Raw genomic sequence first — 26,338 nt, forward strand, 5'->3', positions numbered from 1 at the left:
GTGGGGAAATCTTTCCACTTAGAGTTTTCAAAGATTTCTTCATAGTCTACCAAATTTGCATCATTTTGCCAACATACTAAAAATTATCTTTTATTTTTCCCCCAAACAAAACACCTGTTTGGTTTGGTTTTGTTGCTTCTTAGCTAACTCCTTGCTCAGCTGATTTTAGTCATTGTGGTTCTGGTAAAGAAGTTGGTTTATAAACACTTCTCTTAGTCCTGGTAATATAATATGAGTAAAGTCTTGACAGTATTTGGCAGATGGTTATATAGGATGGTGATTTAAAAGGGTGCTGTCTGCCTACCGTGCTTAATGCCAATAACAACCTTGTATATTTGTAGTTGTGTATGTGTGTTTGTGTACAAAGCTTTAGCAATTTCTAGAGCCCAGTTGGTAGTTTGTGTGAGGGGACAGTGCAGGAGTTCTTTGAATACAAAATAAAACCCTTAACTCACTGTTCATAGCAGTTTTCATGGTTTGCTGGTGGTGATGGGTCTCTTTATTCATCAGTGGACCCAGCTGCTCACTTATGCTACGCTTGTACTCTACCGTGATAGCCTTTTCGTTTTTATGAAATAAACTCGTTAAGATCTAAGAATTTGCTCAGAAGCTTGGAGAAGTCCTATGAGAACAGGTTGGGCAAGGGCTTCATGGTATTAGAAATGGAGCAAATGGAGACATGGAGCCATTATATATTTCATAATTGCTCAAAGAAGACAAATTTATTTTAAAAATGAAATTCTTTTTTTTTTAATTTTTTAAAAAATATTTATTTATTATGTGTAGAGTGTTCTTCCTGCATGTACACCTGCAGGCTAGAAGAGGGCATCAGATCACATTACAGATGGTTGTGAACCACCGTGTGGTTGCTGGGAATTGAACTCAGGACCTTTGGAAGAGCAAGCGGTGTTCTTAACCTCTGAGCCATCTCTCCAGCCCAAAAATGAAATTCTTAGTTAACAAAGTTTCATTTTCCCAGATTTTTTTTTAAGGCAAAGTGGCATTCACTGCCCACTCTATAAGAGGAATTTTTCTGCTCATCACCCTTTATCCTTGACTTTGGAGATGAGCTGCTGAGTGGCCAAGCGCCCCTGGCTACGACGGATATTATTTGCCTTCTCTCGCTAGTTATTTTATCCCTGCCTCTACTCTGCCTACTTAGGAAAGGGGTGGGCAGGACTCTGCGCAACTAAGGCAGTTGCAGTACCCACGTTTTGAGTCTGTGCTCTTAGGTTCCAGGGGCATCACTTGAATAGAAAGGAACAAGAAAGAAATCCATGTTTTTAATATTGAAAAGAAGTGGCAACTCAGAATTATGTTTAAGTTCTCTGGCAGGTAGAACTTGGGTTGTTCCAAGCACAGAAGAACGGAGGATTAGCTCTCTTAGGAGACTTTAATCCTCAAGTAAAGTGACAGTCTGCAGTTGTGACAGTGTGTTAAACATGATTCTGCAAGTAAAAGCCTGGCTGGAAAGAGTCTTGCCCAGTGGTGGAGGCGTTTTGCTTATTTCATACTTCGACTCTCAGTACAGTACAGCATAAAGTAGCTCACAGTAAAGTCCTCCCTCCGCCTTGGCTGTGAGAGGAGTGGAAAGCATACCGAGAGTCACAGGCACATGGCAAAAGCCTGCCAGTCTGTTTCACTTCTTTTGAAGGGTCTCCTCATGCAATAGGACTGAAACCAAGTAGGATTTTGTTGCAAGTTCTACTAAAGTTGAAGGTTTTTTTGTAGTTAAAAATATTTTTTCCAGTCTAATCAGTATGAAGGTTTTACTTAAACTGGATCATTTTAGTTATATAAAACTGGGTAAAAGTTTCTAAAGACTATCAATCTTCACAGTGTTTTTTAAAAAATAATTTGGTTCACATACTAAGGTTCTCACGTATAGCAAAATTTGAGCGAAAAGCGAGATAAGCTTTCTATCACCAGTGGCATTAACTTTGATGATACATTGGTGAGGCTTGCTGCAGTATGGTTGTGATCCCACCACTCACGTCATAGGTGGGAAGATCATGAGTTTGAGGCCAACTTGGGCCAACTAATGAGAGTCTGTCTTAAAAAAAAAAATGAAAGGAAGGAAAAATGGTGATCACTAAAGTTTAAATAGCAAATATTTTACATTGAAATGGAAGACTAAACCACTCCCGTTTTAAAATCTCCTATTCTACCCTAAAGGCCTACCCTGCTTTGAGACAGAATATCACTATATGTCCCAGATTAGCATCTGATTTGCCGTCCTTGAGCCCCAGTCTCCCATGTGCCGCCATGCCTGTAATCGCTACTTTTTGAAGTGATGATTTTAATGTTTTACTTTATAGGCTTTATTGTATTTTTATAGACTTTTCTCCCCATAGATTGCATTACAATTTTAAATTAAACCAGAGCTCAGGAAGTAGTTAAAATATATTTCCAGAAAAGCTGTGAGGAAGTAACAGTATTCACAGAGTTCTTTAGGTAAAACAAGTAGTTAATGCTAGTTTATAAAAAGTTTTTTGTAAGTCTTCATTTATTTTCATCATTTGTTTATTCGTTCGTTTGTTCATTGATTCATTCATTGTTTTGTCTTTTAAACGACAGTATCCCTCTGAAGAAGATATGATTGAATGGGCAAAGAGGGAAAGTGAGAGAGAAGAAGAACAAAGGCTTGCCAGACTAAATCAGCAGGAGCAAGAAGACTTGGAACTGGCCATTGCACTCAGCAAATCAGAGATCTCAGAAGCGTGAGGGGCCTTCGCCCTCTCCAGCAGCACAGTGCTCTTCCTCTTGAACGCTGAGGCTGTTTACCATGTACATCAAACTACCTATGAGCATGGGATACAAAAGGTTTGAGATTCCTATAAATGTGACAAAAGTCTAGTCTGGTTTTATTTTCGGGGGGGAGCTATTTCAAATGTGTCTTTTATTTTTTCTTCCAACAGCAGTACCCTAACTAGACAGCTTCACCTAGCCCCCTGCTCTGGTGTGCATTTACAGTGAGCTCTTGCCTGCTTGTACTATTCCCTGTAAAGCTAGAGCGCCAAGCCTTTGCCTTCTGAAACCTAGCCGATGTAGTTTCCTGCTCTGCTACCCTTGTTCTGTAGTTACTGTGGTAGCGACTGCATTTCTCAGAGTGCAAGTATTCTCCCTGAGCTGAGAGGCTGAAGGAGGGGAAGGGAAAGAGCGTCCTGTTCCTTCTCATCGGTACAAAGTCGACACTTTAAAGGGCATTGTATGTACTTCTGGAGAAAATACAATTAGTTTGTTATTTAGAGACGGGGAAATATTCTGCATAAATTGACTCCACTATTGAAAAACTAAATGAATTAAGATAAACCATTATTGCTCCAGGCTCAAGTAAGTCCTGAATAAAAGCATTAAAGCCTTGTTTGTGAAACATGTTTTTAAAAGAATTTTTTCTGGACTTAAAGAATTTTAAGATTAACAGATACCTCACCACATGTTTCCTAGTTAAAAACCATCAAACAGATCAATCTCTTACAAATAAAATTTATAAAGAAATGTTCATTTTAAGTGCTAGTGAGGAAAATTTGTATCTTAAAATACAACCTGTCAATTTTAGGTAAGTGAACACTTAGCCTGCACCCATTCTGCCTTTGTGGCTGCACTGGCCTTAGTTCATAAGTGTCCTGAAGTCTAGGAAGCCAGAATTGGAAGAAGGTACTTTGATTTTCATTATGTGTTTTGTTTATTTAGTGAGGGCCCAGCTATTTGCAATGATAAATGGAAGAAGTAACTTTTGCTGTATCATCTTGCTTTTTGTCCATTTTTGTAGTTTAAATTACTTTAATTATTTGCATTTTTTTAACCTATAAAATTGACAAACTACTCCACCCACACCACCACCACCACCCCAATTCCTTGTTTTTAAATTGAGAGAAAAAGAAACAGACTTGCCAAAGTCCATCTTGTTAAAAGCCCATCTTCTGCTAGATTGGCCCACAGACAGCTGAATTTAAACATTAGTTATTAATTTAGTATTTTCAATACCAAGATGAAGAAAAATGCCCCTACAAACTAAAGTTCTCTATGGCCACCAACCTAGGGTGGCTTTAACCTGTGTTAACCAGGGTAGCTCACTGCCTGGCCTGTAACAAAGCCCTCAGTGTCTAACCCTTCCACCTTGAAATGGTGCTTTTTGTTCTTTCCACCACTGTTGGATGCCTGGAATTTAAAACAAACTTAAACCGCTTTCTTGCACTGCTGACTTTTTTCTACCTTTGTAAATAAATATTTCGCCATAAAGTCATACATATGAAGTAAGGGCTGAATCATAGTCACAAGGCTTTAGTTGGGATTAACTAGTCCGGTGGCCTCAATAGTTGCTGCCAGCGGTGATGGAAGGTGGGGTTGGGCTGTGATAGGCAGTGCTTCTGTTTGTTCCCTTCCTCTGACGCCTCAGGAGAAAGGTAAGTTGACTTGAATAACCTTCTTTTGCACTGAGAAAAATAAAAAATGTTTGAAATGCTTTAAAAAAATTTTAATTAAAAAACCACTCTGGAAATATTAAATATCTATAACTTATATAACTTTTGATGTGTGGTGAGCGTGCCCTAATCTTCAATGCACTTAGCTGGGTCATAGAGACTCTTATCCTTTGTTAAGATGTGTATGCTCAGTGGGCCAATGTCATACTAAAATGTATATATATCATATAAACATTTCTATATCTCCATGCTTGACTGTATAGGACGAATGTCTTAAGTCATTTGTGATGTTTTATGGTGTTGACCCTGGCTCCAAAGCCTGTGCTTGAAAAAAAGAGTTTTAACCCTCTTTTACGTACTTGTTCAGCTTTACTTGAGCTCTCTTCATAGAATTTTTCTCATGTTTCAAACTTATAAATTGCAGTTGTAATTATGAAATAATAAACTTTAAGAAATGAAAAAGTATACTATCTGTCATTTTGCATTGAACCTTTGCACTGTTCTTGACTGTGTGCATATTGTGTGAGGAGGGGCAGGTTTCCATCAGCATACATAACCCTGTATAAAGTGTTTTGGGTAGTACTATATAGAGTAAATAAATGTTGACTAACGCTTTTTGTTATTGTGTCCTGTTTTGTGAAAGGAAGTTAGGAAATGCATCTGCACTGCACAGAAAAAGAGATGTGTGTGGCTGCGTATCTTTTGCTGAATAAGGAACAAGGCCTTGGGTTCTCAGGACACTCCTGTCCTCGAGTCCTTTTTCTGCCATTTTTGATAAAAATAACTTTGAGAAAATTCTTTAAGCCAGACATGGTTGTGCACACCTTTAATCCAGGAGGCAGAAGCAGACAAGTCCCTGAGTTGTGGCTGTCCTAACCTTTGCGGCAGGTTCTGAGTCTGCCTGAGCTCCATAGGGACATCATTCTTTAAAACAAGAGAAGGAAAGTTCTTTAGTCTCTGATTCCCTGAACTTCACTTTCCTCTTTAGTGAGTTTGAAAGTTGACTTTGGCCATTTTCTTTTTTTAGATGCAGGTCTTGCTATGTCAGACTAAGCTCCAACTCAGCTCTTCTGCCTCGCCTTCACAAGTACTTGGGATTATAGACGTGCGATATCCCACCAGCTTGACACATCTTTAATATTAGTTATTTTTTAAAAATAAATTCGCCGCTGCCACCACCCCCAGGCCTTGTGCATGGCAGGCCAGCACGTGACCCTGGGCTCTTCTCCCAGCCTCGCACTAGCCTGTGTGGTGTATGGGAAGCCCTGTGCCAAGCACTTTGTGTCTAAGCTTGTGTCTCTTGTCTAGTTTTCATGGGAGGACTAAGTAGAGTTTTTATTCCACTTTCAAAATGGAGGACCTGGTACTCAGAACATTAAAGCAATTTGCTTCAGCATACACAGCTGATCTCTTGATTCCAACATGATAATAATGCAGTTTGCATACCTTATTTCATTTTGTGTGAAAAATGTCTATAAAAATGGCAGGAGCAGGACATGATAAATAATAATAAGTAACATTTTTAAAGTTGTTATCGTGATCCTCTGTGTTTAGCAAGTGTCGGTCCACTTGGTCCTCACAATCATAACTCTGAAAAATACAGGCATCTCCATTTTCTTTTCTTTTTTCAGAAATACCCAAGTAAGGATCCAAGAAACTGGCTCCAAAAGTTAACTGCTACTCATTACTCTAAGTAGAGATAAACCAGAGTAGAAATACCATAAGTAATCTATGCAGTCACTCTTGATGGAGTAAGCCTACTACATTGCACCTGATGTCTTAAAACATTATTCAGAGCCCAGAGTGGCGCTGCGTACCCTTGACCCCAGCACTGAAAAGGAGACAGGTGGATCTCCTGCATTGGAAGTCAGGCTGGTCTACATAGAGTCCCAGGCAGGCCAGAGGTAAATAGCAAGACTGTCAACACTGCTTCTCTCAGAGCCTGGTAGGTGCCTGGTGGTTATGGGCATTCACTGCTGTTGCAGAAGACAACAGTTGAGTTTCCAGCACTGATTGATCACAACTGCCTATAATTCTGCCACCAGGGATCCAGTGCCCTTTTCCCGCCTCCTCAGGCATCCACACTCATATACACATATGGGAATATAACACATAATTAAAAATAAAATAAATCTTGAATAAAAGCATTGTCTAATAGTCTTGTTTACCTTACATGAGTTGCTAATGTATGAGAACTCCATTGTTAATTGTTATCCCATAAATACATGACAGAAAGGGCCAACCTTGCTTTATATTAAAGAAATACAAGTTTAAGCCAAGTGGTGGTTTATGCCTAATAAGACCAGCATTCTAGATGCTCACAGAAAAGTCCTTGGCATTTAGAGGTCAGCCTGGGTTACAAGTTTGAAACAGTGAGTCAAGCAAAAATGAAATATAGCTGGACTTTTGGCAATGAGTTTTTGTTTTGTTTTTTTTGTTTTGTTTTGTTTTTTTACCTCCCTACACCAGTCCTATCCCTTCCAACCCTCCAACACTAGGTAGGAAAGGAAGAAAGGGTATGACGATATTGTTAGACTATCTCCTGCTGATTAGGAGTGTTTAGTTCCTTGGGGTAAAGTTGACCGTCATTGTCAGGGTATCTCCAACCAGCAAATAAGAATCATACCTCTCTTGGCTCTGGCATTTACATACCCTCTCAAGAGCCCCTAGAATTCCAAATGTCAACTATCTTCAGCTGGTAAAGTCAAGCCCCTGCTAGAGCATGAGTCAAATCCCAGTGGACAATCTGAAGCAGCCCCATATCCCACACCTGGGGTTAAAAACAAAAACATTACCCCAGAAAATGTCTGTGATTTTAAAGAAACCAGAAATTCTCACTACAAGGAGAAGTAACCAGTAAGATGAAGCTATGGAGAAAAACATGGCTAGGAAAGTACACGGACTGAGGATGTAGCTTGGTGGGCAGAGTCAAGTGTAGGATCCAAGGCCACACAGTGTTGATTTGTATGTGAAAAGGTGGTGTTGCCAGGCGTAGTGGCACACGCCTGTAATCTCAGCACCTGGGAGGCAGAGGCAGGCAGAACTCTGTGAGTTTGAGACCAGCCTGGTTTACAGAGCGAGTCTAGGACAGCCAGGGCTGCTACATAGAGAAACTCTGTCTCTAAAAACAGAGAGAGAGGGAGGGGGGGGAGGAGGAGAAAGGAAAAGTTATGTCTCCAAGTGGCTTCTTTTAGAAACCTTATTTTATTAGTTAAAGAGTTAATCGAGTTCACAGGGACTGAATATCACTTTCCCATTAACATTGTTGCTGGGTTTTCCCCACAGTAGGTTGATTTTTTTGTTGTTGTTGGTTTGGTTTGGTGTTTTCACCTTGGCTGTCCTGGACTCAGTTTGTAGAACAGGCTGACCTCAGACTCACAGATCCCACAGTAGGTTGACTATGAGTCCTTCCTTCCTGGTGCATAGGCTCCTCTTGAGCTCAGCTGCCTGGGCCACCAGATTAATATGTTTATTGAGCTGACGTCTGGTTTGGCTGGTTGGGTGGCTGTTTGTCTCTTTGAGATAACTCTGCATACCTTTGCTTTGGATTCATTGTGTGTAAATCTTTCAATGTGTTAAAGGTCATCTTTTTAGACCTCAGGTAATAGAATTTCTCATTGTATATGTGCTGGATCACAAGACAAAATGAAAGACACTGATTTTTTTTTTAAATATCTCAAGTTCAGGTCCTGCTGCATATATGCCACATGAATGACCTAAACACTTATCTTGAGCCAGCCAGGGATGGTATAGTACATGCCTACAGTCTGAGCTAGCCAGGGATGGTATAGTTCATGCCTACAGTCTGAACCAGCCAGGGATGGTATAGTACATGCCTACAGTCTGAACCAGCCAGGGATGGTATAGTTCATGCCTACAGTCTGAACCAGCCAGGGATGGTATAGTTCATGCCTACAGTCTGAGCCAGCCAGGGATGGTATAGTACATGTCTACAGTCTGAGCCAGCCAGGGATGGTATAGTGCATGTCTACAGTCTGAGCCAGCCAGGGATGGTATAGTTCATGCCTACAGTCTGAGCCAGCCAGGGATGGTATAGTGCATGCCTACAGTCTGAGCCAGCCAGGGATGGTATAGTACATGCCTACAGTCTGAGCCAGCCAGGGATGGTATAGTGCATGCCTACAGTCTGAACCAGCCAGGGATGGTATAGTGCATGCCTACAGTCTGAGCCAGCCAGGGATGGTATAGTGCATGCCTACAGTCTGAGCCAGCCAGGGATGGTATAGTGCATGGCTACAGTCTGAGCCAGCCAGGGATGGTATAGTACATGCCTACAGTCTGAGCCAGCCAGGGATGGTATAGTACATGTCTACAGTCTGAGCCAGCCAGGGATGGTATAGTACATGCCTACAGTCTGAACCAGCCAGGGATGGTATAGTGCATGCCTACAGTCTGAACCAGCCAGGGATGGTATAGTGCATGCCTACAGTCTGAACCAGCCAGGGATGGTATAGTACATGTCTACAGTCTGAACCAGCCAGGGATGGTATAGTGCATGCCTACAGTCTGAACCAGCCAGGGATGGTATAGTGCATGCCTACAGTCTGAGCCAGCCAGGGATGGTATAGTGCATGCCTACAGTCTGAGCCAGCTAGGGATGGTATAGTACATGCCTACAGTCTGAGCCAGCCAGGGATGGTATAGTGCATGCCTACAGTCTGAACCAGCCAGGGATGGTATAGTACATGCCTACAGTCTGAGCCAGCCAGGGATGGTATAGTACATGCCTACAGTCTGAACCAGCCAGGGGTGGTATAGTTCATGCCTACAGTCTGAGCCAGTCAGGGATGGTATAGTACATGCCTACAGTCTGAGCCAGTCAGGGATGGTATAGTACATGCCTACAGTCTGAGCTAGCCAGGGATGGTATAGTACATGCCTACAGTCTGAACCAGCCAGGGATGGTATAGTTCATGCCTACAGTCTGAGCCAGTCAGGGATGGTATAGTACATGCCTACAGTCTGAGCCAGCCAGGGATGGTATAGTACATGCCTACAGTCTGAGCCAGCCAGGGATGGTATAGTGCATGCCTACAGTCTGAGCCAGCCAGGGATGGTATAGTGCATGCCTACAGTCTGAACCAGCCAGGGATGGTATAGTGCATGCCTACAGTCTGAACCAGCCAGGGATGGTATAGTACATGCCTACAGTCTGAACCAGCCAGGGATGGTATAGTTCATGCCTACAGTCTGAGCCAGTCAGGGATGGTATAGTACATGCCTACAGTCTGAGCCAGTCAGGGATGGTATAGTACATGCCTACAGTCTGAGCCAGCCAGGGATGGTATAGTTCATGCCTACAGTCTGAGCCAGTCAGGGATGGTATAGTTCATGCCTACAGTCTGAACCAGCCAGGGATGGTATAGTGCATGCCTACAGTCTGAACCAGTCAGGGATGGTATAGTGCATGCCTACAGTCTGAACCAGTCAGGGATGGTATAGTGCATGCCTACAGTCTGAACCACAGAGGCCGACGCCGAAGGATGGTTTGTGTCCAGGAGCTGGTAGCCAGCCTAAGCAACTGTAAGGCCCTGTGTGAGTTAATTAACTAATTGCGGCCTGACTGTTTCCTAGGTCTGTAGCTTAGGGTAAGTCTCTTGACCTCTCCAACCACAATGAGAATAAAGTTTTTCCTGTCAGGACTGTTGGCTTAATCACTATCGATACAAAGTCATAATTCTTACTATATTGCAGATACTAAGAGCTGCCGTGCCCATTTTTAAGAAGACAGAGAAGGGAATCAGCAAGGTGGCTCAGTGTGTAAAGGCACTTACTGCCAAACGGTAACTGACTGCCACACACACATACACACACACACACACACACACACACACATACACACACACACATTATTAAAAGAAGATAAAGTTATGATACACTTTAAGAACATGTTGATCTGAATAAGGAGGATAAACCTGTTTCTATTAAAGTCATTGATACAGAACACTTCATTTTCTTATTTTGGATAAAATTATCACTGAAGGAAGTACACAGAACACTATTACCGGATCTGTTCTGTTGCTGTTGACTCATTTGCATAACTACTCTTGCAGTGTGTATTGTTACTCTCCTAGGTTTAGTGAAGAGAAACCAAGGACTGAGAGGTTGAGTAACTGGCCTGAAGCCAAGGTTTCAGCCTGGGCATTGGCTCTGGTGCAAGTAGGGGTGGGGCTATTAAAACAGTACTCTACCTTAGGGTTGTTACACGAAGCAGAATAAGATGAGCTGGGGAGAGTGGTCCCTAAGTACTGTGTGCATCGTATGAACTTGCATGGCAGGCAGGCAAGAGTAACATACTTCCAACACTTTCCTGGCACATACGTTACTGGAACAAATTACTCCTCTCTCCCCACCTATGTTATTAAAGCTGAGGTGTAAGAGGCTGGAGAGATGGATAGATCTGTGGCAAGAGCAATTGTTGTTTCAGAGGACTCTGGTTCAGTTCCCAGTACCCGCATAGCAGTTTACAAGAGTCTATAACTCCAGTCCAGGGAATTGGACATGCTGTTATAGCCTCCAGGGGCACTTAGTACATGCAGGCAATGTTCCCTTACACATAAAAATAAATCTTCAAGGGGGGAAAAAGCCTGAGATGTAAAAGAACACAGGTTATAGGGTTGTTTAAAGATTGTGTTGGTACTTGTGATGGATTCAAAACAATTCCAGATAATAGTTCTAAAGAGATACTGAAAAATGGGAAACACCCAGAAGTGTAAGAACCTTTGAGTTGAACCCACGCTCCTGACTGAATCTCAGAAGCATTTTTCTCTAAACTGAGCTGGAGTGAGGTGTTGCCCAGGCAGGTCTGGAGCTTTTAAGTCGTTTTCCATTTTGGAGTTGGTGTGTAAACCCTTTCTTGTAGTGCCTGCTACTGGTAACAACTTACTATTTATGGATTCCCTCATTTGCTCAGCTGTGTTTAGCAGTGGTGCCAGGTGCCAGGAAAGACAGACAGAGGTGCCTCCCCTGTGCCCTCAGATAGAAATCTCAAGAATGGAGCACAGCATGGTGGCTCTGCCATGAAATCTAAGCACTTGGGAGGCTGGGGCAGGAAGGTTGTTCAAGGACAGCCAAAGTTCCAGAGTGAGGAACTGTCTCAAACTACGCAAAAATAAATAGTAAGCGGGAGTGAGGGGAGAAGAAGGACTATGAAGAATGAAACTGATTTTGTGGGCTACTATTAAAAGTATGTAGTGTTGCCTGGCGAGATGGCTCAGTGGGTAAAAGCACTTGCTACCAAGACTGACTTGAGTTCATTCCCTGGAACCCACATAGCTAAGAGAGAGCTGACTCAAAAATTGTCCTTTGGGGCCTGGAGAGATGGCTCAGAGGTTAAGAACACTGCCTGTTCTTCCAAAGGTCCTGAGTTTAATTCCCAGCAACCACGTGGGAATTAGCTCATTATAGAGCCATCTATAATGAGATCTGGTGCCCTCTTCTGGTGTGCAGGTATATACTTGCAGGCACTGTCTACTTAATAAATAAAGAAATCTTTTTTTAAAAAATATCCTTTGAACTCCAAATGCATGCACACATGTAGATTTTTTTAGTTAAAAAATAATATAGTTCTAAATACATGAGAAAAATAGACAAAAATGTAGCCTCTGGACAGGGAGAGACTTCCAGGGAGGACAGCCTAGAAGGCTTCCTGGAGGAGGTGGTGTTGGTTGTGACCCCAGTGGCTGGGTGGGACTTTAATCCTGGCCGTAGACTGGGCTCAGGTCCTGTAGGAGAGTCGTCCTCTTATTCTGAGGTTTCTTGTCTGAGTTCAGGGGAGCCCTGGCTAGCTGTCTTTGGTGCCCAGTACTGCCAAGCTGACCCTAGGGGTTTCTAAAGCCTATGAGTATACACAAGAGCTGGAATTTCAAGGTCTGGACACACTAGTTTTGTGGTTTGATATGCAGCATTCTCAGGCCACTGTTGATCTCTCTGGACTGGAAGGCGTGTGTTCAGAGAAAGGGGAAACGTCAACTCGTCTCTGCCTAGCAGGGATGAGTGAGTGACCACCCTGATGTACTTGGAGCCAGATAACACACACAGGCAGAGTGGAGCCTTGGGGCAGAAAGATGGAAGACCTGGCTTGGCTCTATAACGTAGTCTCCTCCGGAAGTTAACCTTTCCGAACTCAAGTTCTGTCGACTACAAAATGGAGATAAGTGGTATTTATTAAGTTGGAAGATAAGATTTTGTGTAAAGCGCGTGACTCAGAGGTTGGCACCTGACTTCTAAGACTCAGTCACAGTGTGTTGGACAGAAGAGTTGTATTGCATAAGCACCTGGGGTGCAGACCTGGCCCAAAAGGAAGTGGGAGCTCTCAGCTCCCGGGCGCTTCTAAGATAGCTTCCAGGAGGCCCTGGATCCACGTTCTCTCAAGCTGACCCCCTGCCTCTCATCTTTGTCTGAGCTTATGTAAGCACCCACGAGTGCTGGCTGGACTGCCTTGGTGGATGCCAGAGCCCATTCTTTCAGTTAGTGGTAATAGAAAATGCTAAAAACGCCCGTGACCCATGTTCTTCTGAGAGAGGCCGTGGCGGATTGGCCTCTGACCCACCCCACACCCACCGAATCTTGCCGATTAGGCGTCTGTGAGGAGGTGCTTGATCTGCGTGATCCAGGACAAACGTGGTCCCCTCTGTGCCCAAGGATGGGTCCTGACCAGTTCGAGGTCCCATCTGGTTCTGGATGGAATGGATGTGCCCTTGTCCCCCAGGCCTGCTGCTGGGGAGGTCTAGAAGGGAGGCGCCCGCCCCGCCAAGGCTGGGAGGAGCTGGGCCCGCCCGCCTGCATGAGCCTTCCAGGTGCCGTCACCAGAGAGTCCCTGCCTTGCTGCCGCAGCCGTCACCGCGAGGGGCCGCCAACGCCCCTGTCCAAGCCAGCCTGCACCCATGGCCTTCCTGACCACCTGGAAGAGGGCAGCCTCCAGGAAAAGAGACCACAGGTACAGGACGGAGACGCGGAAAGGGACTCTGAGCGGGCCACAGACGGACGGGAGGGACAGCGAGGGAGCCGGGTGGAGACAGCGAGTCACTGCTGAGCTTGGGTCTAACTGCAGCCCAAGGGCAACTCAGAGCCTCCTGCATCTGGGCATACTCCTTGCTCACCTGTGCTCTCCCTGAGCCAGTGGGAGCCTAAGGATAAAGGAATGGAGCCCCATTCCACCTAAGGGAAAAGCTGCTAGAGTCACTGGGCCGGCCCTTGGGGCTTGCAGGATGGACACGGAGATCCTGATTGCCAGCCCCAGTTGGGAAAATGTGCACCAAAGTACGCCCACGCTCAGCCCTGCAGGGATGCCACTGCGCTCTCTCTCTCTGGGTATCACTTCCCCCATATCTGCATGAATTGGCGCCTTTAGGTGTGTTTGTTATCAAAAGGAGCAGTCTTGACCGCCTCACAAGTCCTTCATCTGACATAGCTGATGCCCACACTGCTGTCCCCAGGGTAGGGACTGCCCTGAGCACCCCTAACTTGACAAGCCACAATCCTGATTCTACACCTTCAACCCCCAAACCTGTTCCTCATCCTGTGTCCCCATCTCAATGAATGGTACAGTCATCCACCCACTCGTCCGAGCCTGAAACCTGGGAGTCATCACTGGCCCCTCCCTCTCCATTCCTTCCCTAGTCCACATCCGGTCGATTTTATCTCCAGGATGCCTCTGGACTCTGCTAGGCCTTTGCAGTAGCCCCTAGCTCTCCCAGGTTCCAGTGTTCCCTCTGCACACATCCTTTCTAAGGCACAAACCAGGTGCATGTCAGCTTTCTACTTTAAAACTCCCCGTGAGGGCTGGGCATAGAGTTTGCCTGGTATGCAGGAAGACCAGGAGTTCAAAGGTCAGTACTTAGTGAGTTCGAGATTCAAGCTGGCCTTGGATACAGAAGCCCCTGTCCCGGGAGGTGGGGGGATGGGTGAGGGGGAAGGAACCAAGTGCTCAGAGAACAGCCATGGCTACTCATCACCTGGAAAGTGGGTTAATGGCACCCGCCTTGTAGTATTCTTACAGCTGGGATGCGGCTGCTCAGATCTGCCTGGAAGACAATCTCCTCACTCCTTGACACTTTAGAATTAAGGTATCCTCTTAAAAAATCCCAGCCCCCCCCCACCCACCCTCATCCCCACCCCCAGATGGGTTCTCTACATAGCCCTGGCTGTCCTGGAACTCGCTATATAGACCAGTCTGGCCTCGAACTCAGAGATCTACCTGCCTCTGCCTCCTGAGTGCTGGGATTAAAGGTGTAGGCCACCAGGGCCTGACACACTTTTTTTTTTTAAATTTGCATCTTTTTTTCACTGAGGAGGTGGGCGTGTACATGCCACAGTACACCTGTGGATGGAAGTCAGAGGACAACTTTTAGGAGTTATGGGTCCCAGGGATAGGGTAGAGCTCAGGCCATCAGCTTAACCGCAGGTGCCTTTACCCGCTGAGCCCTGTAGGCAGCCCGAGTCTGCAGGCCCAGGCCACTGGCATATTTGCTTCTCTTCCCTGGTTCTCATTGTCTCCCAGGACACTGTAGATCTCTTGCCTTGTTTTAAGTGTTGTCTGAGGCCTTGTGGCCGCAGTTTGAATCCAGACACAGAGGCCTCTGCTCTACTCCGGAGACCATAATCTAGCACAAGACACCACCATAAGCAAAAGTCAACAGAGAGATATCAGAAGTAGGTGCGAGCTGCCTTCACAATAAGATGATGGGACGCAGAGTGAAAACGGAGCATGCTCAGAGCTTTCCAGAGTAAGAACAGTTTGTGTCAAAGCCCAAGGTATGTCTGAGGGAGCAAAAAAAGGCAAGAGTTAAAGATTTGAGGAGTAGGCTGGCCGGAACAACGGGAATGATTGGGAAGCACCCAAAGGCTCCAGGCAGGACCCTCACTCTGTCTAAAGGTGACCGTGCCACCCCTAAGGAAAAACAGCTCTCTAGACAGATCGTCTCAACTATAGGTCATGGCCGTCTACTCCTTTTATGAAAGGGGTCCCGAGGGACCAGTAAAAATCTGAGAATGATACAAGAGATAATTTCTGAGGAGAACAAGATGCCCCCACTGAAATCACAAAGCCTGGCTGTGTCCAGGAGGATTTCTCCCCGCCTGCGAGCTGCCAACGGAAATTCAGCAGTTTCCTGTCCTGTGGGCAACAGGGAGCCTCTCAAGTATTCTTTGCATGTAGAGCTCTAGTGTCCTTGCGTGGGGAGACCAGAGGCAGGGAAGACAGAAGGGAGGCCAGATTGATGGCCGAGGACAGGGACACCGAGGTAGAGATAAGGAGAATGGAGGGACTGAGAGAGAGAGAGAACGAGGCAGAACAAAGACTTCATAAAGCAACAGAACAGAGAGAGAGTCGCTGAGTTGAGGAGTGAGGCTCTGCGTGAGTCGCTTGCACTTCCACGCCTGTTCAAACGTCAGCTGTGGCTTGTAGACAGCATTGGGGGCATGGCAGGTGTTGAGTAACCAAGTTCACTTCCTTGTTGGTGAGAGTGTGGGGAAATCTTCCATCCTAGATATTCTCCTTGAACATAAGAGATTCAGAAATTTTTAGGGGCCAGAGGTGGCATTGCCCACAGGAGAAGAGTAAATTCAGAACTGTTGGGGCAATGAGTGGGACTGTCCTGTGGCCTGTGTACCTTAATACAGACATCACCACCTGCCCAGCAACCGCAGCCCCGGGTGCAGAGAGAATTCCTGCAGCCTCGGGTTGCCAGGGTCTAATCTAATCCATAGGCAGCTTTTGCAGAGGACTTGAGGTCACTGCTGAGCTTTTACTCCTGCTTCTCGGATCCTTCAAGTTGCAGCTGCGGTGATTCCTAGGCTTGTGGTTGAAAGCCCCGTGTTTCTATGTCAACTACTTAGACCCCAGCATTCCACCCTCCCACATTGCTGGGAGGGAGAGATAATTGATCAGCATCTCAGTCCCTGGCGATGGGTCATGGGAAAACTTCCACATAAGCGTTGTCTTGTCTTCTGAGTGCAGGAAGACGGAGACCTGGAGCATCTGGAGCGCGTTTGTTTGTTTGTTTGTTTGTTTGTTTGTTTGTTTGAGACAGGGTTTCTCTGTGTAGCCTTGGCTGTCCTGGACTTGTTTTGTAGACCAGGCTGGCCTCGAACTCATAGCGATCCGCCTGCCTCTGCCTCCCAAGTGCTGGGATTAAAGGTGTGCACCACCACTGCCTGGCTAGAGCGCTTTATAACATCAGGGAGAAATAGGTTATTGGGGTCACAGCTTAAGATCTGCCGGTACTTCGTCTCCTGAAAGATCCTCCAATCCACGATTTGAGTTGCCTTGCTTCCCTGGAAAATCTTGTCAGCTCACTTTTGATGGCCAGCTCCACTATCTCCTGATGTTCACCTGATTCTCACTGCCCCTCCCCGGCTGCCAACCCCTCAGATGGCACCTGAAAGCAGTGAAAAGGCCCCCAGAGGCTGCATAGGCTTCTGGGTCCTCTGACTTTGAGATAGGAAAGATGCCTTTGGAGGAGAGGCTGTTAGACCTCTTCTGCTTGGTTGGTTGTGTTGGTTGGTTGGTTGGTTGGTTGGTTGGTTGGTTGGTAAGGGTTAGAGGGCTATTGAGGGTAGTGGGGAATTGGCTACTTTGAGTTTCCTTTTGGTTTCAAATCAGGGTCTCATTACGTAGCTAGCCCAGGATGTCCTTGAACTCTCGGCAATCCCGCCTGCGGCCTCTGAGTGCTGGGCCCGCAGGTGTGTGACACCACACGCATCGGCTAAACCCCTCTGTTTCCTCGTCTGTCGAATGGGCATGATGTCCTTGTTCAGTTCATGGTTAGAGAGTCATATGGTCAGTCTTTATGGGTGTAGTTTCAGGTATTCCTAGGAGACCCGGCCTCAAAGCAAACTCCCTGGTGTCCCCTGGCTCTTAAAATCTTTCTGTCCCTCTTCTGCAATGTTCCCTGAGCCTTAGGTGTGAGGGTGTTATCCACTGGGGCTGGGCTCCACAAATTTGCATTTTGATCCTTTGTAGTTTTTGGTAGTGGTCTCCATCTTTGCAAAGAGATGTTTCCTTGGTGAGGACCAATGTAGAATGTAGTTAAGGGCTGTGCTGTTTTAGTAAAATAGCAGTTGTAGCTTCTCCTTCAGGATCCATGACGAGTCCTGGGTAGTTGACAACAACAGTAGATGTGATAATGCGGACGGTGGAAAGCCCCTGAGGTCTCATCCCTGCATAGAAAACCACAGGTAACTAAGGGAACTGGAGAAATATCCTTCCCCAGGGAAGAGCACATCAACTGGCCATCCCTGAAAGCATCCCCATCCCTGAAAGCATCCCCTATCCCTGAAAGCATCCCTATCCCTGAAAGCATCCCTATCCCTGAAAGCATCCCTATCCCTGAAAGCATCCCTATCCCTGAAAGCATCCCTATCCCTGAAAGCATCCCTATCCCTGAAAGCATCCCCAAGAGAGACAGTATACAGACTGAGCAGGTCATGCTTCCATATTCAGGAATTTTCATGAATATGTGTGTAAATCCAGCTAATGAAAAAAGAGGCCACGAGTTTGAAAAAGAGCAAGGAGGGATCTGTGAGAGTGTTTGGAGGGAGGAAAGGAAAGGGGGAATGGATAAAAATTATAATCTCAAAAAATAAGAGAAATACTTTCAAAATGGGAGTGCTATTTGGAGAAGTGTGAGGGTTTTGGAGTTTCGTTCTGTAAAGCTCTGAGAACAGCCACAGGAGTGACTGCACTTGTGTGGACTACCTCTGCAAAGCAGCTTACCGCCTGCGTCTACTTAGTTCCCTTTCTGGTTTTCAAAGAACAGAGATGCGCATTTATTTCCCCACTTGGGAAGCCCAGACAAGGCAGATTTCATGTCTGGTGAAAGGCTCTCTCCAGCTCGGGTGTGATGCCTGTGTTCTGCCCTCCCTGGTGGCAGATGTGAGTCTCTGTCTTGAGCATCTTTTGTAAAAACATTTTCCTCCCCTGTTGCTGTGGTAGCATACTCTGAGGAAGGCAACTCAAGGGAGAAAATTTACGCTGGCTCCCAGGCGAAGGGTAAGTCCACCATAGCAGGGAAGTCAAAGCAGCAGAAACGTCAAACTGCTGGTCACCACACGACATCCACAGCCAAGACACAGAGTAGGGACTGTGTATGTGCACAGATGTGTGCACGCACCTGTGTGGAGAGGCCAGAAACCAACCTCAGATGTTGATCCTTAGGAGGTACCCACCTTGTCTTGTGAGGCAGGATCTTTGGCTGGGACCTTGGGCTCCCGTAAGGAGGCTCTGCTGGCTAGCCAGCAAGCCTGAGGAATCCTTCTGACTCTGCCTTCCCAGTGCATGCCATCAGACTTGTTGTTGTTGTTGTTGTTGTTGTTGTTGTTATGGTATGCATATATGTGTATGTGGGCACTCTGGTTCTTCTGTTCCACTACACATCATAGTGATTGATTGAACTCATCTTGGTTTGGTGGTTAGCTTCCCCCCTCCACCCCCCAAATGGGTTCTGAGGATCTAGGGAGTTGGTTGCTGTTAAGAGCACTGACTGTTCTTCCAGAGGAAGATTCCTAGCACGTACATGGAAACTGATAACCATTTGTAACTCCAGTTCTAGGGAATCTAACACCCTCTTCTGGCTTCTGTGGGCACATGATTCACAGACAGACAGACAGACAGGCAAAACACCTACCCACACAAAATAATAACGACAATAATAGCAATAGTAATGATGGTTCTGGAGCTCAAACTCAGGCCCTCGGCTTGCATGGCAAGCACTTTGCTGGCCATCAGCCCTAAGAGTCCCATTTTTTTTTTAAGGGTTAAAAGGCTGTTCCCCACAGACCTGACCAATGGGAGGCCACTGACGGCTCTGCGGATCGTGTCCCCCTTCATTTGTCACTTCTGCCTCCAAGCCCAAATCCCAAACCTTCCCCCACTTCTGACCCAGGCCCCCATCTGCAGATGCTGCCTCCTCCTGCCTCTGCCACACAGGGAGACCCACCAGCCCACACACGCCCTGTGCCATCTGTTCTCTAAGCAAGACTGAGCAGGGAGGCCCTGAGGTGCTGGCCATGGTCCCTGGCTACACCTTTGTCTCTCAACAGCCTCCCATGGTGGCAAGGCCTGTTTTGACCCATTTCCTTACCTGGTGTTCACAGCAATCCTACTCCATTTAGCTGTGAGGAAACTGAAGCCAAAGGCGTGATGATGAGGCTGTGTTCTGACAGCTCCCCTCTGTTGCCTCATTGCACCCCTGTAATAACTCACTGTCATCCTGGGGTGTCAGAACAGGGGTGCAGCCTGCTCTCTCAGCCACTTCCTATATAAGCTAGCTGGGACATGGCAGGCTCAGACATCTACCCAGATCGTCCTGGAAGAGAAACTAAGGGCCAGAATGGGCAGTATTATTCCCAAGGTCTCACAGTTTATGGGGACTGAGTACACTGGAGAGAGCAGGCATCTCCCCAGGGGTCACTGCTGGAGAGTATTTGGGTTGTGACTCGTTACCTGCAATCTCAGTACTTGGGAAGCAGAGGCAAGATGATCACCATAAGTTCACGGCTAGCCTGGTCTACGTACCAAGTCCGAGGCTAGCCTGGTCTATGTATTGAGTCCAAGGCTAGCCAGGACTACGTAGAGAGTTTCACAAAACAAAACCCTCTTCAAGGGCCTATGCCAATGAGCCTGTTCACGTGTAAATTATTAAGAAGGCCAAGCAAGCCTATATATAGCCTGCCAGGTGGAAGGACAGAACCAACTTCTGATAAGCTGTCCTCTGCCCTCACAGGGTAAACAGCCTGTACTTGCCTCTTCTCTGCAAACAGTGTTAAAATGTTTACGGAGAAATAGAGCCTGTTGTATAGTCACCAATTCAGACATGTTGGGAAAACTCTGGAGTGAGAGGCCAGATCTGGAATGGCAGAGCCTTCATGCCAGGGCAGGGCCTGGGGGAAGAGAGAGGCTCGCTGAGATGGGGGCACCTTCTCTGGTAAGAGCATCACTTGTCACACCCTTCAGCCCCATGACCTCCATTTCCATACCAACTTCCCTTTCTTCTCGAATTCTCTATTTGGGGCTCTACTTGCAGCAGCCCCTCTTTGCTCAAGAAATTTTTGCATGACCCCCCCAGATATATAGGTCTATAAAATAGGTGTGAAAATCAAACACTGACTCATAAAAATCATAAATTTATTTTAAAACAGTTCTTTGACACATATATAGGTAGTTTATTTATTTTATGTATATGAGTCCTCTATCAGCATGTACACCTGCAGGCCGGAAGACGGCATCAGATCACATTATAGATGGCTGTGAGCCACCATGTGGTTGCTGGGAATTGAACTCAGGACCTCTGGAAGAGCAGTCAGTGCTCTTAACCACTGAACCATCTCTCCAGCCCCTCTTTGACAATTATAACTTTACCATTTATTAAAGATGAAAGTAAATTTTCACACAGTAAGATGAATGTGTTTTCTAGTTTTTACTTATTTTCTTTATGTACATGAATGTTTTGCATGATTGTAGATGTGTACACTACATGTGTGCACTACATGTGTGCCTGGTGACCTTGGAGTCCAGAAGAGGTTACAGATCCCCTGAGCCTGGAGTTGCAGACAGTTGTGAACTGTCCTGTAGGTGCTAGGACTTGAACCTGGGTCCTCTAGAAGAGCAGCCATGTTCTTAACCACTGAGTCCTCTCTCCAGCCTCCTCATTTAGCTTTGGGTTTTGTTTTGTTTTGCTTTGTTTTTTGAGGCAGGGTCTCACTGTGTGCCCTTGGTTGTCCTGGAACTAGCTTTGTAGACCAGGTTGGCCTTAAACTCACAAGAATTCTACCTGCCTCTGTCTCCCCTGTGCTGGGATTAAAGGCGTGTGCCACCATGCTCAGCTTCATTTAACCTTTTTTTTTTTAACAATGAAGTTCAAGTTAGCAAACCAACAGAATTTTAAAATATTTTATATTTATTTTGAGACAGGGTCTCTCTGTGTAGCCCTGCCTGACACCCTGAATCTCTCTGACCAGGCTGGCCTTAAACTCACAGAGCTCCACCTGCCTCTGCCTCCAGAGTGCTAGGATTACAGGTGTGCCCACCACGCCCAGTCAGGCAGCAGTTTTTGAAGCCAAACATTTTAACACTATCTAACCCGAAGATATATTATCTTGATACTGAGGAAAGATGGTAGGAAAATACTGAAAGTCTCTGTTGGGGAGCTATGTTGCTGGCTCATGGAAAAGTAAGCTTGCTATGCAAGCGTGAGGGCCTGAATCCCTAGCACTCTTGTAAAAAGGCAGGCATGGCTGCACGTGCCTGTGACTCCAGCGCTGACGGGTGGCGATGAGTGGATCTGAGGAGCTTTGAGGTGAACCAGCCAGCCCTGCTAAAATTCAGCGAGGGACCCTTTCGCAAAGCAGTAAGGTGGAAAGTGACAGAGGACGATTCCTGTAGTCTCCACCTGTGCACACACCCTTGTTTTCCATGGTTAACTCATTATATTTCTATAACAGCAGAAACCTTCGGTGCACTGCAGGAAAACGCTGAATCGCATGGCACCACGGCAAGGCGCGTGCCTGCTCAGAGCCAGGGCCCCCGCAGTGAAATCACGTGGGGCCGCATGGCCAGGAGCTGCCAGGAACACCTTGGATTCACGACAGATTTGGTTTTGAATTAATTCTTTTGGTTGCTTTGCGTTCAGAAACCTTTTATTGTTGCCAAGAGTTTTGCAACCCTCACATTCAGTTACGTAACTCCATACAGCAGTGACAGCCTATACAGGTCAAGAAGGTGGGCTCTGGGGCGGAAGGAGAGAGCCAGCTTGTGCAAGTTGTCCTCTGACCTGTATACACACACACACACACACACACACACACACACACACACAAAATAATGATTAAAATCCAAAAACAAAAAACTGTGTTCCGTAGGATAAGGGAGCAAGCCCTGGGTTTAAGCTGACTAGACTGCGATCCAAACTTCCATTTTCTCATCTGTGGGCTGGGAGGCAGTGCCACTACATGCTCGCTGGGACATTCTGAGGAGGGTTTGGTCACCTAGTATGCTCTGAGACCTCTCCAGCAGAGAAAGCACAGGGGGGAGGAGTGCACAGAGGTCTCCTAGCCATGCAGAAGTGTAACGATCCTGGCCTTGTGAAGGAAATGAGGAAGAAGGCAGGCCTGACATCTCTCAGGCCTCACAAATCAGGAGACAGGTGTCCTGATGGGGGAGGAAGGACTGGGCCTTGGGAAGCTCTGTTAGTCCTCAGGGCTCTGTTGCTGGCTCAAGGTGGGGCTAAGCAGGTGGGGCTGAGCTGGGTCCCCTGGGCTGGGCTGAAAGGGGGAAGTAATGATGACTTGAGGACCAGCAATGGCCTTGTGGGCACCCTACTGATGGTGGGCCTCACCAGTGTCCCGACTCAGGAGATGCCTGGCTCCAGCCTCAGGACCGCTGTGGTGATTGGGGGAGAGTTCTGACTCTGCTGCTGACGTTGTTGCTCTTCTGTCTTCATCTGTAAAATGGGGAGGCGAATCCAGTATCCAGCCCTCTGCGCCAGCACTAATGGGCACTGGGTCCCTTTTATCTTTGTGTGCACAAATCCTTTGCTGCTCACAGTGAAGTAGGTAGCATCATTTCCATTTTTCCCCTGTAGAAACTGAACTTCACAGGGTAGTCAAAAGTGAAAATTAGGTAAGATTAGCCGTGTGCATTTACTACCACATATGGCTTGTGAGAGTCAGCCGTTGTTGCTAAACTAATTCCCTCAGAGGGAGCTTTGACCTCCTGAGCCCAGTGACACAGTGACGACCTGACCAACCCTTGAGAAATGTCCAAGAGAGACAGGAGCAAACCTCTCTTCCTGCTCCTTCTCCACCTCACACAGTGCCACCCAGAGAGGTTAAGGGCTGGTCAACAGAGGTAAGAGATGAGGGCCCAGAACGCAGCCAGGGTCTTCCGGGAGAGATGGTATCTGAAGTGATGCAAGTACTTAGTAAAAACTGGCTAAATAGAATCAGAACCAGTGCAGCTTAGAGCTTTGGGACCCCATACCCACCTGGCCTCTGATGGCTCCAAGCACACCCTGAATTGTTTTACATTAGCAGTCTGTTGTGTCTACCTATCCCCTATGGTCTATTTCTTGCTGTGTTTGTCTGACTGTCTGTCTGTCTGTCTGTTTGTCTCTGTCCTGTTTAACCTAGCTGTCCTGGAAGTCCTTAAGAAGCTGAGGGTGGGGGGGGGGGAAAGAAGAAGAAGCTGAGGGTGACCTTGAACTCCTGAGCCTCCTGCCTCTACCTCTCAAATGTTGAATTACAATATGTACTCTCATGGCTGGCTCTGTCTTTTCTTTTGAAAAGAGATCTCTGATTGGTAAGCTTCTGGCTCTATCCCTGGTTACATGGATGAATTAGGTGACCAGGAAGGAGTGTGCGTTCTAGGTAGGCAAAAGGAACAGCATGTGCAAATGCCTGGGGGCATGTGATTGTGCAGGGCATGTGGCACGTGGCAGGCTTCAGCCTCATCACCTAGGATTTGTCTCTACACTAGTGCTGGTCTCTCCAGAATTACAAACTCCAGCCATCATCAGCTTACTCCAGAGCTTTTGTCTATATCAGCCCCTGATGGAGCACACCTGCTCCTAACTCCGTTAAAAATATACTTCTCAAGGCTCAGCTCTGTTTCCCATCTGCCCCAGACAGACCCTCAGCCCACATACACACACTCTCGCCCTAAGCTGGATTCCTCGTGTACTAGTTGCCAGTAGATGCCATTACGGTCAGCTTCCCAAAGCCTGCTATCTTTTCAAGCCCGTATGTGAGGCTACCGGATCTGGGATGATTTTCACAACGCAGTGTCTGGCCTCTGCCTAAGGACTCACAGCTGGGGAGATGGCTCAGCAGGTAAGAACAGTGGTTGCTTCTCCCAGAGCCCCTGGGTTCGATTCCCAGCACCCACATGGCAGCTCACTGTCTGTCTCACACACACACACACACACACACACACACACACACACACACACACGTTCCAGAGGATCTCACACCTCCACACAGGCAGAGCTGCAGGCAAAAGAGCAGTGCATATAAAATAAAAACAAAATAATTAAAAAAAAAAAAAGAACAACCACCATGACCCACTGCCTTTTCAGGCAGCCTATCTTGATGTGAGCAGCAATCGCCTAGACACTTCTCCCTACTCCTAAACTCAACTTGCCTGGCTCCTCTGGGATCTGACCCAAGCCCTTCCTACGACGGCTGCATCTGCAGGCTGCCTTCTCCGTTGCTTCCACTTCTGACATCCTGGTGCTCAGGGCCAATCCGGGCCAGTTGAAATCCTTCCTCCTGTCCCTTGTAAAGGGACAGCTCTAATCTAATGGCAGCCACGTGTTATGATGAGTCACAGGAGCATCTGGGGCCCCAGGGGTAGTGGCTAGTTAACTCTTAATGAGCCAGGGCTCTCTGCTAGGAATCATGTGGGCTTCATCCGAGCCTGCAAACCCACCTCAGGTCTCACTCAGTGCATAGTGGGCATCTGGGGACTGACCCCACACTCTTGAGAGTGTGAGGGGAGGGGACCGAAGGGAGAAGGGACTGAGTGTGTGAGCTCTAGAGTTAGGGGGCTGAGTTGCAGTTCCTGCTTGCCACTTACTGGAGTGGCTCAACTCAGGTCACATGGAGCTCAACAGCTCCAGTTTCCACATCTGGAAAATGGCAGTCTTACGGATTGAGAGGGCGAGTACGAGCTGCCTGATAGCGGTGCATACTAACTCGCGTGATTTCCTGCCCTCTAGTCTCTTGCAAAACACTGTCCCCCGTACGACAGGTAGTTAGAATGAATGTCCACGCCTGACTGCAGAGGCTAGGCTTTCTCGGCTCAGAATGCCCAGCAACGCGGCTGGACCGCAAGAGCTCAGGTGCTGGGTGGCGGGAGCTGTGGCCTAGGGAAGGTGGAGAATTTCCCAGCCCCGAGTTGGAGGTGCTGGCAGTTCCTGTGGGTGTCGTATGCACCCGAGGCCCGGGCTGCGCCGACCTTGAGCGCCGGAGGTCTCACCTGGCCAGCGACAGGGGCGGGCGCTGCACAGCGCGGGCGCGGCCATGGCCCCACTGCGCGGGTGGGCAGCCCGAGACCGGCCCGGCCCCGCCGCCTTCCCCGCCCCCCTTCCCCGGCGCGCCCCTCCCCGGCTGCCGCGTCCTGGGGATCCGGCCGCAGCACCTGGGCTGCGCCTGGCGTCCAGCGTGCGCAGCGATGACCACAGCCAGCGGCCCAGGCGACCTGCCCGCGGGGTGAGTGGTGGAGGCCGCCTCCGGGCGCGGGCCTTACCGGGCGGATGCTGCGGGGCCTCCCAGGAGCAGCCCCGGGACCGCACTGCGGCTCTAGCCGCTGCGCAGCTCGCGCCCCGCTGCCTCCCTGGGACCCTGACTCAGGCAGGACCTCTGGACCCTAACTTTATCTCCCCCCTCATGGAGTGTGTCTCCGTTGGGTGGGCCTTTTTAGAATCACCCCTCCTCACAGATAAGGAAACTGAGGTATAGCTCTGAAGTGACTAACCTTCTGTTATCCAGGAGCTAAGAGTGAATAGAGAGTTTTGAACACAGCTCTGTCTGGTGGCATCCCCCTTAGGGATATTTTGGGTGTTTGAAGGGCTCCAAGTGTGCTCTAGCCCAGGATATTGGGTTTAAAGGGAACCTCGGTTGTCAAGGTGGGTGTTGTCCCTATCAACATGGCTGTCTTGGCCAGCCTCACCCCACTCCCCACCGAAGTCACTATCAGACTCCCTAGATGTCCCCAGGCACTGTCAGCTGCTGTCTGGAGACCAACACCTCTGCTGTGCCTGGGTCTCAGTGCTCGGGCGCAGTTGCTGGGATTCCAAGCTGCTGAGAGGTTGCTGAGAGATCCTGCTCAGGTGAGCTGGGAGGGGTGCCCGCCCTACCTGGGGACTCAGACCAGGACAATATTTGCCAAGGGCCTG

General features: G+C 47.5%; 2 protein-coding genes across 8 annotated transcripts in view; both read left to right on the forward strand.

Annotated features, from left to right (window-relative positions):
• The window catches only part of EPS15 (epidermal growth factor receptor pathway substrate 15), a 105,679-nt gene extending 100,649 nt beyond the window's left edge, over positions 1-5,030 (forward strand). Inside the window, exon 25 of one of the 2 annotated variants that reach the window (XM_084787048.1) lies at positions 2,578-5,030. In XM_084787048.1, coding sequence (XP_084643174.1) covers positions 2,578-2,724 — 147 coding nt within the window. In that variant the 3' untranslated portion in view covers positions 2,725-5,030. The remainder of the gene's footprint in view (positions 1-2,577) is intronic. The other variant, XM_084787049.1, reaches the window with a different exon arrangement.
• An 8,197-nt stretch (positions 5,031-13,227) lies between these two features.
• TTC39A (tetratricopeptide repeat domain 39A) overlaps positions 13,228-26,338 on the forward strand; it is a 67,216-nt gene continuing 54,105 nt past the window's right edge. For 2 of the 6 annotated variants that reach the window (XR_014780235.1, XM_084787059.1), the window contains exon 1: positions 13,228-13,383. Coding sequence is in view for 4 of the 6 variants with exons in the window: in XM_084787059.1 (XP_084643185.1) it covers positions 13,331-13,383 (53 nt within the window). In the remaining 2 variants the exon portion in view is untranslated. Of the gene's footprint in view, positions 13,384-25,506; positions 25,653-26,249; positions 26,273-26,338 lie in introns of those variants that run through there. The other 4 variants (XM_084787061.1, XM_084787060.1, XM_084787063.1 and 1 more) reach the window with 4 other exon arrangements.

This window comes from Acomys minous (assembly GCF_964271855.1).
Source record: "Acomys minous genome assembly, chromosome: 6".
NCBI classification, from domain to species: Eukaryota; Metazoa; Chordata; class Mammalia; order Rodentia; family Muridae; genus Acomys; species Acomys minous.